At 36.2% G+C, this 14,160-nt stretch overlaps 1 protein-coding gene across 3 annotated transcripts; it reads left to right on the forward strand.

Moving 5' to 3' along the window:
- The first annotated feature begins 2,575 nt into the window (after positions 1–2,575).
- LOC6580281 (high mobility group protein Z) lies at positions 2,576–13,678 on the forward strand. Of its 3 annotated transcripts, none has more exons than XM_015164153.3 (3): positions 2,576–2,764; positions 12,313–12,539; positions 12,616–13,678. In XM_015164153.3, the coding sequence occupies exons 2-3, from the start codon at positions 12,387–12,389 to the stop codon at positions 12,796–12,798; spliced, it is 336 nt and encodes a 111-aa protein (XP_015019639.1). In that variant the 5' UTR covers positions 2,576–2,764; positions 12,313–12,386; the 3' UTR covers positions 12,799–13,678. The 3 variants fall into 3 exon arrangements, with proteins under 3 accessions (XP_015019639.1, XP_015019640.1, XP_002006130.1); XM_015164154.3 differs by lacking the exon at positions 2,576–2,764 and adding an exon at positions 5,106–5,248; XM_002006094.4 differs by lacking the exon at positions 2,576–2,764 and adding an exon at positions 5,106–5,244.
- Positions 13,679–14,160: the final 482 nt, after the last annotated feature.

The following is a 14,160-nucleotide window of genomic DNA, read 5'->3' on the forward strand; positions in this document are numbered from 1 at the left end:
AAGAAAAATTTATAAAAAATGTATTCTAACTTCACGCATTAAAAAAAACATTACTTTTAATTTAAAATAATCTTTAAAAAAAATAGACTTAAGACATACAAATTGATGTACATATATTGGTTTTAAGAAACGCTCATTTTGCTCTTTTAATCCGTTAATCTCTTCGCTTATACTTGAATTTGCATTGATTGGTTGATTGAGTCAGATAAAGTGTTAAGTATAGATGCAAAGTCTTAATGAATCTCTCAATAAATTAACTAAAGAGCCTGTTCTAAGCTCAAATTGAATTGCTCAGTCTGTTAGACCCGTTTTCTATTCAGGCCCAATTGTATATAGATTCATTCATCTTTTAATTGATAGATCTCGTTCGGGTTCTCAATCACAGCATATTGCTCAACATATTGGCTGCACTTTCTGATATTCGTATAGAATATGTTTTGTATAGCGCTTGGCCCACTGCCTGAACGTTGTTTCCCCTACACTAAATGCGGCACATTGATTTTCGCAGTGTATCTGGTTTGTCGCTGGGGGCCCGTTTGTGGGGCTGTGAGCTGTTTGCTTGCATAGATACAGATACACGCACACAGCAACAGCAACGATACATGCACACACACACTGATACACAGACACAGTTACAGATACAACGCAGTCGCCGCTGCTGTTGTTGCGCCCCTCTTCACCGCCCGCTCTGACCCTGGCTCTGACTCTGGCCTCTGCCGCTGCCTATTTCGCTCGTTTGCTCGTTGGCTCGTTCGTTGCGGGCCTCTGCTACTACTGGCTGTACGCTGACTACGGCTGTCTGTGGGCTCACTAGAGCGAGATACTCGTACTGTAGCCAGAGCTATAGCCATACAAGCGAAATGCTTCAAACTGGTCGAAATTCATGCTGCGCTACATCCAATCAGCTTTTCTGGTTTTCACATGCAATTTATGGTATAGATAATTGATTGTACAAGTTCTTATATTAGACCTGAGAATTGAGCTGCCAATAACCTAAAGTTCATCTATGTATATCTTATATGTAATGAAAGTACGAACTTAAATTTAATTTATATCTTTAATTGAAAGTACAAATTTGATATATGTATGTATTTCAATATCAAATTTATACTATAGTTATATTTATGAAAAATATATATATTCCCTTTAAATAATAATAGAATAAAATAATCTTTTATATTAAAAAAATTAATTCTTTTAGCTTCGATTTACAGAAATATTCTATGTTCAAGTAGTATATTTCATTCTTCTTAGGTAGATAATGGAACTCTGCTCTATAGAAACAGTAGGTCAACAGATAAAGCAGCACTATAATAAACAAATATAGATTTTATTTTTTAAATTCAGTCTTTCATGTTTTTAATAAGTTTGACAGTATTAGCATAATGCTAATATACCTTAATATATAAATATAAGATTTAATACTTTATAAAATTTAGAAAAATTATCAAAATATAATTTAATATTAATATAATAGTAAAAATAAAAAACATTGAAAATTCTTGCATTTGAACTTTAAAAATTGTATATTGTTAAAAAAAAAAATAATTTAAGTTTTGATTTCAAAATATGATTAATGAAAGCTTTTTATTTTTATTTTAATTTATTTTATTTATTTATTTATATTTTTTTTAGATATTTTATTTAATTTCCGCCCTCATATTAAAAAATTTATCAAAATTAAGAAACAAATATCAATATATGTACAATCACAATTTGAAGCTTTCATAGAGCGCAGTTCCATAGGGTACTACCTTCCAAAATTCCAAGTGAAATACCCAAGTAGTAAATTGAAGCAAACCGTTCAGCGCAGGGCAAGCCAGAGCAAACCAGCCTCAGTTACAATCAGCAGGCAGGCGGCCATATTCAGTGCTGTTGCCATTGCCGGTTGCTGTTGGGTTCCCCTTTTGCCACCCCGCTTAGCTCTACGTACGCCCCTCGCTCTACAAAGTGCTGTGGCTGCGGCTGCTGCTGCTGCTGTCTCTGCTGCTGCTGCTGCGGCTGCCGTGTGTTCATATAACGAACGAAATTTTTGTTCAGCAACGCACACATTGAAAGCGGGCCAGATACACACGTACACGTGCATGTGAATCTGTAGTTGTGCGATGTGAGCTGTACTGTGTCTGTGTAGCCGTTGCCTCTGCTTTGCGCACATAGTACTAGAGCGAACAAACCAACGAAACGTACCGAGCGAACGAATGAACGAAACACACAGTCGCACGCACACACACGCACACAAATAAAACATTGGCACACACACAGAGAGACACGCATACAAAAATATACATATACAGCTACATTTTCACTGCCTGCGTTTGCGTCGTACTTCGTATACTGGTGCTTGGTGCTTGGCCTCTGCTTCTGCTGCCTCTGGCTGGCTGGCTGACTGGCTGCCTGCCTGGCTGCCTGGCATTCATTCTGTGTATTTGATATTCCACTGAAGGCAAAAGCTGTACGTACGTACGGTACTCTACGCTGCTGAACAAACCGAGACCGAGACAGCAACTGAGAGCACAGCACAGCACCAGCCAGCCATAGGCAACAGCACCGCACAGCACAGCACCAGTACAGCAAAGCAAAGCAAAGCAAAGCAGAGCAGAGTAGAGCCAGAGCAGTGCACACAACTGACTTGAGTTTTTAGTAGAAGAAAATTTATAAAGTGAACAAACAACAGCTAAACGGCAGTGTACAAAATATAACCACGAGTCGATATATCGACGAGGCCCGCAATTAAAAACGCAAATTTGGCGACATTTTCGTACGGGTGAGTGAAAAGTGTCTCACTATGATTGATTTCTCATTGGATTTGCAATACGAATTGACCAAAATGCGTCGCCGATGCGGCCATTTATTATATAAATTTTGCAAAATAAAACTAAACGACCCAAATTTGTTTGGCTGAAAAGCGCAAAAGGTGGCATGGCATGGCAAGGCCTGTACTGGGTTGGCCTGGTCAGGTTGGGTCTGGCCTGCCCTGGCCTGGCCTGGCCTGTTTGTGATCAAAAAGCCAAAGACCCAGAGCTATAATCACTTGAATATCTTGGTCCCAGAATTCTTATGATTCCGTTCCGTTGTCGTTGACGTTGTCATCGTTGTCGCTGTCACCGTCGTCGTCGTCGTCGTCGTCGTTGTAGTCTTCGACGTCGTCGGCGTCGTAGCTGTTCTTCTCTGCCCTGTATTGTTGTTGGTATTGAATTTAAATTTTGAATGCGCGCGCTCATAATATTGACGGTTATTTTTTGAAAAATGCTCGGCTCCTGCAGCAACACCTGCTCAATTATTCAATAGCCAAATAGGTGTGAATAACAAATGCAAATTACAATTTATGCAAATGCCACGATCTTGATTCACAAATTTGCGATTAATTTGCTTGCATTAAATTAACGAAAATTAGTCCAGTGCTGTAAAATGTTGTAAATACTTATTTGTTATTGTCTTTTGAGGTTGAATATACATTCGAGTGTGGGTGCTGACGAGGTGGGGAGGGGTTTCATTTTTGGGGGGTATCTGATGGCAGGCATTTGTTGTAGATTTGAGCGCGTGAGCGACGGCGGCGGGGGTTAGTCAGGGGGTGGGGCAGGTGGGCGGCATATTTGGTTATATGTGACGACGACGACGACGACGACGGCGACGGCAACGACGACTACGTTCATGACATGACGGCGGATAGCATGGAAAGCCGAGGGGTAATGAAGGCAGGGGCCGATGGGGCGGGGGGCGGCGGTGGTGAAGAGGTAGGCGAGTGGCAGCGGCGCCGCTGCTGCCGCGGCAAAATGCTACTGGCATTTCGTTCGCACAAAGCTTGTTCGCTCCACGCTTTTTATATGGCTGAAGCAATAAGCAGCCACAGCGTACAGTCACATCAAAAATAGTCGAACATGCGCGTGCCTACGAGAAAAGCAAGAGCTCACTGGTGTGGGGTGTTACAGTGTCGTAGAGTATGATAATAAATAATAGTATTTATAAACTAAATTAAAAAAATATATATATATATCCTTTTTTTAATGTACAACTAATTGAATTAAAATATTTAAACAAAAAGCTTCAGCAGTAAATAAATAATAAATAATTGAAGAGTAAAACATTACAATATTTGATCATTTTTCAAATAATGAAGTCCGTGCGTCCGTAAAGAAATATTAATATTATAAATATAAAATTTAAATATTTAAAAAAGTTTAAATTAATTGAAAAATAAATATAAATAAAAATATTTTTGCATTTTTCAAACTATAAAAATAATAAAAATGATTAATATATAAAAAAAACCTAAAATTTTTATCAAAAAAATTAAAAATTATTGGATATTGTAAAAATTTTTTCCAGCAAGATTTATCAAAAATTATTTTTTAATATATATATTTATTTAAAAATTTTGTTTTTTGCGTTCAGTGAAATATTCGGAAATCAGAATTTCACATACGCCCATCGGTAATTCATTATCTATTGACCATTCAATTATTTCCAATGCCCTTCCAATATTCAGCGACCGCACTGTGCATGCGCTGTACAAATTCCATAGCACAGCCAGTCCACTTAGTTGGTACACTACTGTTGCGGCCACCGCAAAAACACAAATTATTATTCTCACACACACGCACTCAGCAGGCGGTAGCTGTGCGCACGTAATTTGCCACCACTGTCGGCCACTACATACAGTCTGCCTGTGTTCGCTCAGCTCGTTGCCCGCCCTCTGCCGTCGTTGACGTCGCTGTTGCTGTCGTCGTCAACGCTCTATGTTGGTTGGTTGGCTGGCCTGGCCTGGCTGGCTGTTCGACTCTCAGCTACAGATACGTTTGCCTGTACTGCGCTCACTGCGGCGCGGCTCTGGGCTCTGTGTATTATTTGATGGTCTCGCTGTTCACTCGTTCGTTCGGCTCGCCTTTGCGTGCGTGTGTGTATGTTTCGCCTCTGCTTCTGTTCTGCTGCCGCTGCTGCTGCTGCCTGCCTGCCTGCCTTGTTTCGCTTCGACTCGACTCGCCTCGCCTCGCCTCACCTCGTCTTGCCTAGACTCGCCCTGCCTCGCTTTGCTTTGCCTTTGCTTTGCCTTTGCTGCTGGTACAGCTGCTTCAGTTGAATTTCAGTTCAGTTCAGTTTTCTATAGACACTCGCAGTACATTTTGTTCAGCGCTCAGAGTGTTGTTCAGTGCCAGTGCCAGCGCCAGTGCGAAGCAAATTTCTAGTCCGAGCCGGGCCAAGAGTGAAGTGTAAACAGACAGCAACAACAGCGGCAGCCAGAGCAAAGTACGTACGTATATCAGAAATAAGAGTATTTTTCATTAGTCGTCTGTGGGTAATAATTTTTACACTGGCGTTTAGTGTTAGGCCCACGGGGCGTCACAGTTACAGTGTGCGTCAAATTAGTAGGACAACCTCTGTTCACGTTTTAGTTTAGTTTAGCTGGTTGCTCAATGTTATCATCAATTAAATTGTTTAACAGTTGAATTGCTGAGCAGGCCATGTTGAATAGAAAATGCGATTATTGATTTGATTATTTATGTGTAATCAACAACTAGTAAAATTTATGCTTTTTGATTAATATTCAAATTAATTTTTGTAATATTATATGATTTAATATAATATTATATTATTATTTAATGCAGTTTTTATAAATATTAATAATGAATAATTAATTAATAAAATATTTAAAATAAATATTTATTATATTATAAAAGTAATTATTGCTAATATAAATACATAGTTACAACTATTGGGAAAAATGAAAAAAAAAAAAAAAGTTATGTTAATATTAATGTTTTTAATGTGTGCTCAATATTATTTGCCGCGACTGTAATCGCATCCAATGGCATTATGGAGCCATGCAGTGCATTTGCTTGGCATTTCGTTTCGATGCTGATTTCGATTTCAGTCATTGTTCCACGCCCGATCTGAACTTGCTGAGCGCCCTGTCACCCACCTGTCGACAGACTTGATTCTAGTGGCGATCCCTGGGCATCTACGCATATGCATCTGAATCCTTCGGTGCATTTGTGTGTCTGTGTGTGTGTGCTTCGCTGCTGGCTTCAATTGTTTCACACATTTCAGTGCGTTCCGTTGCGTTGCATTGCGTCTTCTGCCTTATCATATGGCAACGCAATTGTCGCCAAGTCGCGCCGGCTGTCGATGCTCACGTTTCCCGCTGCCCGTTTCCCGTTCCCTTTTCAAGCCGTTCAAGTATCCAGTGCAATTTGCTCATATTTATTTTGCTTGAATTGCATTTTGCAGCTGCGTGCACAAAATTGCCCGGCGGAATACACATTTTCCTGCTCTTGATGAAGTTTCAGCTCTCTGACCGTGAAATGTGATTTGTAATTGAGAAAGCGTGAACTCACTCTGAGGTCCGTTTTTAAAAACCTTTTCCAAGATTAGCAAATCAAATCATAAACATTTCTTATCACAATGAAAGCTTTTTCTCCCCCATTAAGCTGAAATCTATGTTTTGAGTGTTGATCTCTGCAAAGCAAAACGATAAGCAAAATAAAAATAAAAAAATAATAATAATAATTAATCTAACTAAATTTGAGGTATTTGGAATTAAATTTATAAATATAAAATATAAATCAAATAATAAAAAAAATAAATAAATAAAAATATGTACAAATTAAATTATAATTTTTAAATTTATTATTTTTTAATTTTTTACATTTGATATTGATAAATATATTACATTATTATGAATTTACATTATTTGTATATTATTTAATTATGAAAATATAACAATCAAATATATTAAATAATATTATTACAAATATTATTATCAATTTTTTAGATCAATCAAATAATAAAAAATAAATAAATAAAAATAATTAAAAATGAAATGATAATTTTTAAATTTATTATTTGTTTATTATAATATATTATGAATTTATATTATTAATATATTATTCAATTATGAAGACATAAAAATAAAATATAACAAATAATGTAATATCTATTAATATTTATATATTATTTAAGCTTAACACAAATAATGACTACAAATAATATTATTAAAATCCTCACAGAACTAAAACTTCAATCAGAACATAAATCTTTTGCTAGTTGTTTTGACTTTTATGATATTTGTCGCTGATATTTGGCCTGAGCTCAATTTCCGCATTGTTTGTTTATTTATTTATTTATTGTTTTTTGTTGTTATTTGTGCTTTTTGCATTTCGCGCGCGATTTGCTTATGCACTCTCGTATCGCGAACACTCGAACGCAAACTAAAAATGGCGCCAAAAGTTTGACACACTACCTGCACAAAGAGAGCGGCGTGTGCCGAAAGTGCGGGCAAAAGTGAGAGAGAGAGAGTGAGATAGGGAGCGAGCTGTAGTTGAACTGACAGCGTGCCGCATTTACAGTTGTGCAAGAGCTTTTTCGCGCCATTTTCACTTGTTCAATGCGAACTTTGCCGCCTCGTGGGCGGTCGATGCGATAATGAGTCGCCAGCAAAGATCTGCCGTTTATAGTTTTTGTTTTTATTGTTTCCAAAAGCCAAAAGCTCACTGGCCGTATTATTTGACTGTTGTTGCTGTGCTTGTTGTTGTAGCTTGTTATTTGCTGATCATCGCCTGTCAACTGATTAATGTGTGCGTGTGTTGATGCACTTGTTGTTGTTTGTTGTTTTGGCAAAGCTTTTTGCGCTCTCCCTCTCTCTCTCTTTCTCTGGTTCTCGTTCGTCTTTTGTTAGCTAATCGTTGAGGCCTTGCTCAAATGAGTGTATTATTTATTTTGTTTTGATAAAAGGCATAATACGAAAAAGAGAACAAAGACAAACAAGCAAACAAACAAAGACAACCTGAGAACGAGAATATTTTGAGCTGATATTGCAATTATTTGTTTATAATAATTATGTTACTTATAATAATATAATATAAGATTAATACAATTTTGGGCACGTTTAACTTGTGAAAAATCTCGCTTAGCATGTGCTAGCAAAGCAAGTGAATTATCTGGCGTGCTCATTATTCTTGCCATGACTGTACGCCAAATGTCAGTTACACTTCTCGAAAAAGTTGGGGCGCAAAACTCAATCAAATTATTTGCAGTCAGCCATACTTTGTGGCAAGGCCATAAAAAGTCACCACTGTGCGCACTCTAACGGTAAACGTCAGTCACATAGGAAAACACACACACACACACACACACACACACAGAGACATACATTTATATATAATATGTATATGTATATATATAGAAATACACGCGCATACATACGTACGTATATTGCCACATATAACGGTTGTTTGCCCAGTCGACATCCACTGCGCAAATCCCTGTAAAAGTATCTACCCTAAAATGCTGTCACTGCGCACTAGCCCGAGCTGGAGCTGAAGCTGAAAGTAGCATTCAGGCAACAATTTTACAGTTCGAGCTCGTTGCTTTTGGGTGGTTTGGGTGGCTTGGGTGGTTCGGGTGGTTACACTGACAACAACCACTGAGCGTTCCAGCAGCAGCAGCAGCAACAGCAGCCGCAGCAGCGCTGTCGGCGTCAGCTGCTGCGTTGTCGGCATTAAAAATGCCATAAGCACACACACACGCACACCTACACAAATACACGCTCACGCACACTCTCTCATATAGGTAGAGATAAGCAGAAGCCGCTGCTGCTGCCGTAATTTTATGCCTGTGTATATTTGTGTTTGTGTCTTTGTATTTGTGTGTGTGCGCACTGTGTATTCCTTTCAGCAATTTCACATTTCATTCATTTGACGTTGGCTGCGACGTCGGCAGCGCAGCTGCAACGCTGGCAGCAACAGCGACAGCAGCTGGCGTCAGCTTTGGCGTTTTGTGCTTTTCAATTTTAGATCAACGCTAAAATGTCGGCCCTGCCTCATTTTGTATGCCATTTAATATCATTTGTTGTCCTTTGCTTGGCTCTTGCCTTTCATTTCAATCTCGTTCGTTGTCCCCAGCTAGTTATCTATTATGTATGTATGTGTGCAAGTGTGGGAAGCTGTGCCACGCTGCGTATGCGTAACGTACACAGTTTTTAATGCATTTCCAGTACGAAAATAATCAGCTCAGCTCAGCTCAAACGATATGACTAATGAGAGCATTGCCAAACAGAATTTGTATACATGTATACATGTGTATATGTGTGTGTGTGTTTTTTGTCGGGCTAAAGTTTTAATTAGAAGTTAAGCATTTGATTATGTTGGATGGCTACAGCTGGGAAATGATATAGAGAATAAGCCAAGTTGAAATTAGCTAAAGAATTGTAATTGTTGGCCAAACAACTTTGTGATAAGCTCTATATTTTGAAAATAATTTGAAATATATATCAAGATTGACATTATTGTTATTAATTTAGATATTGATATTGATTTTATCAGTAGTTTCTTGATTCATATTGAGTGCTTTGTGGCAGCACTATTTTTATGGCCGCAGCTGTGGGTATATATGCGTGTATATATATATATATATACATGCATATATATATATATATATATATATATATATATATATATATATATATATATATATATGCATGTTATTTGTATATATAAATAGCATAATATATTCATATCATATTGATATATTGGAGTTTTCTCAATTGTTGTTCGGAGAGGTTTTTACTATTTTATGCCCTCATTGGTATGCTATAAAATTTTTGATAAATGCATTTATGCATATATAATTTTTACAAGCCTTCACACGACATTTAATACTTAAGAATTTTTTATTTTCTTGTTTATAGCAAAACTTTTATATTTTTTAGCTACAATTTCATCTTCCAATTTTTATTTTATTTTTTTATTTTTATTATTATTTTTTTTTTAAATTAAAAATTGGCGACTAAAATATTAAACAAGTTATAATATAATTATAATTTATTTAAGTTTTCTTATTTAAGTTTTCTGCGATGCTTAATGAGGTCACTCTACTTATTTTTCGTTTATTGTTAAAATTGGTATGCTTTATTAAAAAAGTTTCTCATACAATACAATGAAAAGGTCTTAAGAAGTATTTTGCCAGATTTGTTATTTATTTACTTATTTTTATTATTATTAATATTTTTTTTCAAAGTTCTTTTTCTATATCTTACTTTTGTATTTTCCAATTAGTTTTTGTATTTTAAGTCTTTTAATTTATTTATTTATTTTTTATTATGTTATTAGGAAGCACTAGAGCATCTTTTTACTCTATTATCTCCCTTGAGACGCATTTACAGGCTTACTTTTTTTTGTTAAATAGAAATTTATATATTTTATCGCTAGCTTTCTATCATTGCAATGAAAATATTATAAAGTGTATTAACTGTCTTTAACTTTAGCTTGGCATAATTTAGTTTCACATCTGCTCTGCTTGACAACAGCTTTGCCCATGAATATTTTACATAGCATACCTTTGGGCGCAGCTTAAAATGTCAACGTTTGCTGTTAAATCTCTTAAGCCCGCACACACCGATTTTAGTGGGCACATCTTTAAAGTTTGGCATATGGCATAAATAACTCCGCCTAGTCACCTACATCCTATGCCCATCAATTGGCCAACGGCTTCGGCAAGCAACGCCGCACGCACACGCCAGACAAAATATATTTCGCTTTCGATTTTGTAGGTGGCTGGGCTACATACTATGCATACATATTCATATGTGTATATATGTGTGTGTAAATATATAAATACAATCGCATGAGTTGTGCTCAGCGAAGGAATCCTTTTGGCCATGAAGCTGCTGCTGTTGCTGCTGTTGCTGTTGCTGTTGCTGCTGTTGCTGTTGCTTTTGTGCATCACGTGTTGCCGCCTCGTGTGGCGACATTGACAACGTCATTGCGTGTGCTGCTTGTGTGTGGTCGGGCAAGGCAAAGGCAAAGGCAAAGGCAGAGGCAGAGGCAGCTCTGCGGGCGTAACAGTTGCGCGCGTGAATCTAACAACAACTTTGCCGCCATTTTCCCATGTTTGCTCTTGCTGCAGCAGCCAGACTGCAGACACACACACACGCACACGCACATGCATACATATATATACTCGGCTCATGTGGGCGCAGTTGTCGCTAGCCACTGACCACTGCCAGAATTTGTCTTTGTGATTGATATGACTGCAGCTCCAGCCACCTGCTCACCCAACTCCGACTCGCCCCCCTTCCCACCATTCCTACTTCCAGCTCTCGTTGATTTATTGTCTGCTGTGCGCCCACTGTGCGAGTGCTCAGTTCTGTGGTTTGTTAACCCAATTGTCGCAGCATCTCGTCAGCTTCAGCAGCAGCAGCAGCAGCATCAGCACCATCATTGTCGTCGTTTCTCTTGGTTGTTGTTGTTGTTATTGTTGTTTTCGCTGTCTCGTGCGCGTTGCGTTATTTGTCAGTATTTCTCAGTATTTGGGTCAAGTGCATGGAGGCGATTGTCTGGCGATGATGAAGATGATGTTAATGATGATGTTGCTGCTGCTGCTGCTGCTGATATAAATAACATTTGCATAATGCAGCTGAAGTTTGGAAAAAGTGCATCAAGATTTTTGAGTTATTTGAGAAACTTTAGCAGAGCAGAGCGAATGGAGAGAGAAGTTTTCCGAGTTACGTTGGGATATGCGCTTCATAAGTAACTCTCATTTGAGCAGCAGCTCATGAGAATATTACTCCCTATATATATACTTATATATGTATATAGATACTCATAGGCCTCATATCATTGTGTATTTACTGTGCAGCTATTTAAAAGTGCATTGCCCTGATTTTACATATTTACAGGTGTGGTATATATAGCTCAATGCACTGGTTCATCGAGAAGTGAATTCCAATCAGACACACACACACACACACACACATACACAAATGCATAATTGAGTAAATTATGTACAAAATGTATACATATATACGCATGTTTATATAGACACGTATATATATGTATGTATATACATAATAATTGCGTCTCTATGTGCATATAAAAAAGACTGCAGCAAGGCATATGCTTGCTGCCCATACACAGATACGTATATAAGTGTGCGTGTGTGTGTGGGTGCATTTGTGTGGGTGGTTGTATAAGCCGTGTACAGTTGCCGTCACGAATATTTGATGAACAGTTGTGTGTGTGGCAATATGAAATTATTGAATATTTAAGAGCTTCTTCATAAGCTGCAAGCAAATGGATAGAGAAATGCGATATGAATATAGTTTTTAAATATATATAAAGTATATAGCATAAAATATAAATGACCAAGTTATCAATTATAAATGTACATAATATTCACTGTTATTTAACATTATAGATGCTTGAGTTTTTCTCACATTTGTAGCAAGTTTGCTTTTGAGCAATGCCAAATGGGAGATTAGTAGTAGGCTTGCTGCTTTGTACGACTCGACTTAACATTTGCTCTCATTCAATTTTACAGGTTACTCTGAGGGAGGCAACAAGTAGAACACTTTATTTAAAGTCTACGTAAATCATACAATATCCAAAGCAAAGATGAGCGGCGAGCGTCCGAAGCGTCCATTGTCAGCGTACATGCTGTGGCTGAACGAGAACCGCGAACAGATCAAAAAGGAAAATCCCGGCAGCAAGGTCACAGATATAGCCAAGCGAGGCGGTGAGCTGTGGCGCGGCTTGAAAGACAAAACTGTAAGTGGATCCTCTCTATGATTTACAATATTTTACAGATTTTCTAAAATATTTCTTTACTCTTCATTTCATTTAGGAATGGGAACAGAAAGCCATCAAAATGAAGGAGGATTACAATAAGGCGGTAAAGGAGTATGAGGCAAATGGCGGCACCGATTCCGGTGCGCCCAAGAAGCGAAAGAAGATGGCCGCCAAGCCCGCCAAGAAGGCCAAGAAGAAAGAGTCCTCCGAGGAGGACGATGACGACGAGAGCGAGTAAATTCACACTGGCCACGTTCGCATCAGTTTTAAAATACATTTTACTAATGTAATTTTTTAAGTGACATAAAACAAATGAAAAAAATGAAGAAAAAAAAAAAAAAAAAAAAAACAACAAAAAAACTACAAAAACAAAACAAACAAAAAAACAAAACCTTAAACCTTTAAATATGCACTTAAAACAAACAAAAACAACAACAAAACACACCAAGAACCCTAATATAAGTTAAACATATAATTTTCAGTCAAAAACAAACAAAAAACAACAAAAAAAAAAAAAAAACATAAAAACACAAAACAAAAAACTAGCAACTGTTTCTTTATAGGTTTATACGTATGTATGTATGTATGTATCTACAACAACTATTTCATTCTAATGCGTTTCTCAAATTCCTCATACGCCAGGTCGGCCTGGCCACACATCGTTGCATCTGTAAATTGAGGTTTATTATTTCTTATTTTTACATTTTTATTTTATTTTCATTTGTTCAATTCTTCTTTCATGGCATCTAATGTAAATGTTTATGCATAGCGTTCCACAGTTTTGTAGGCGAGGCACTGGGTAAAATCATCTCATGATGCGCAGACTCTAGAGAATCAATCAATTCGCCGTTGTTTGCGTCCAGCGCTCTCCTTATTCGTCCTTTTAGCAGAAGTTCTCACTTTAATTACATACAATTAATACAAGTTTAAAAACCACAATCCAACAAGTTATATATACATTTTAATATATACATAAGTATATATATGTAATTTAAAAAATAAAAACAAAATACAAAAAGAAAAAAAATAAACAAAAACAAATATGTAATTGTAAATGTAGAGCTGAACGGAATATTATTTAAAAATATATAAATAAAAAAAAAATTTAAAAACTTTAATAATGTGTTTCAATGATTAGTAATAAAAAAATGGCATAGTTAAAATATTTCAGCTGTGCTGCAGGTTACATTAGAAAATTTAGTTTAAAATATTTAATATATATCTTTTATTTAATATGTATTTTTGTGTCATATTTCAAGATGTTTTAAATATATTTAATTATTTTTATTTCATTAAAATATTTTTATAGTAATTAAATATATTCATTATATTAATTTAATAAAAATATTAAAATACCAAACTTTGTTTTGTGGCTAATATTTAATTTAAATGTTTTTATATTTTAATTTTGTATTTATTTATTTATTTATTTTTTAAAATAATTATTACTAATTAACAGTCAAAACATATGTTTTGGTTCCAATGCAATTTTACAAGATACAAAAACATAGTTAGCTAACTATTTAAAAAAATTTTATTTTAAAAATTAATATTAATAAAATAATATTAATAATATAATTAATTAATAATTAATATCAAA

The sequence above is a fragment of the Drosophila mojavensis genome, unplaced genomic scaffold, assembly GCF_018153725.1.
Source record: "Drosophila mojavensis isolate 15081-1352.22 unplaced genomic scaffold, ASM1815372v1 contig_80, whole genome shotgun sequence".
NCBI lineage: Eukaryota > Metazoa > Arthropoda > Insecta > Diptera > Drosophilidae > Drosophila > Drosophila mojavensis.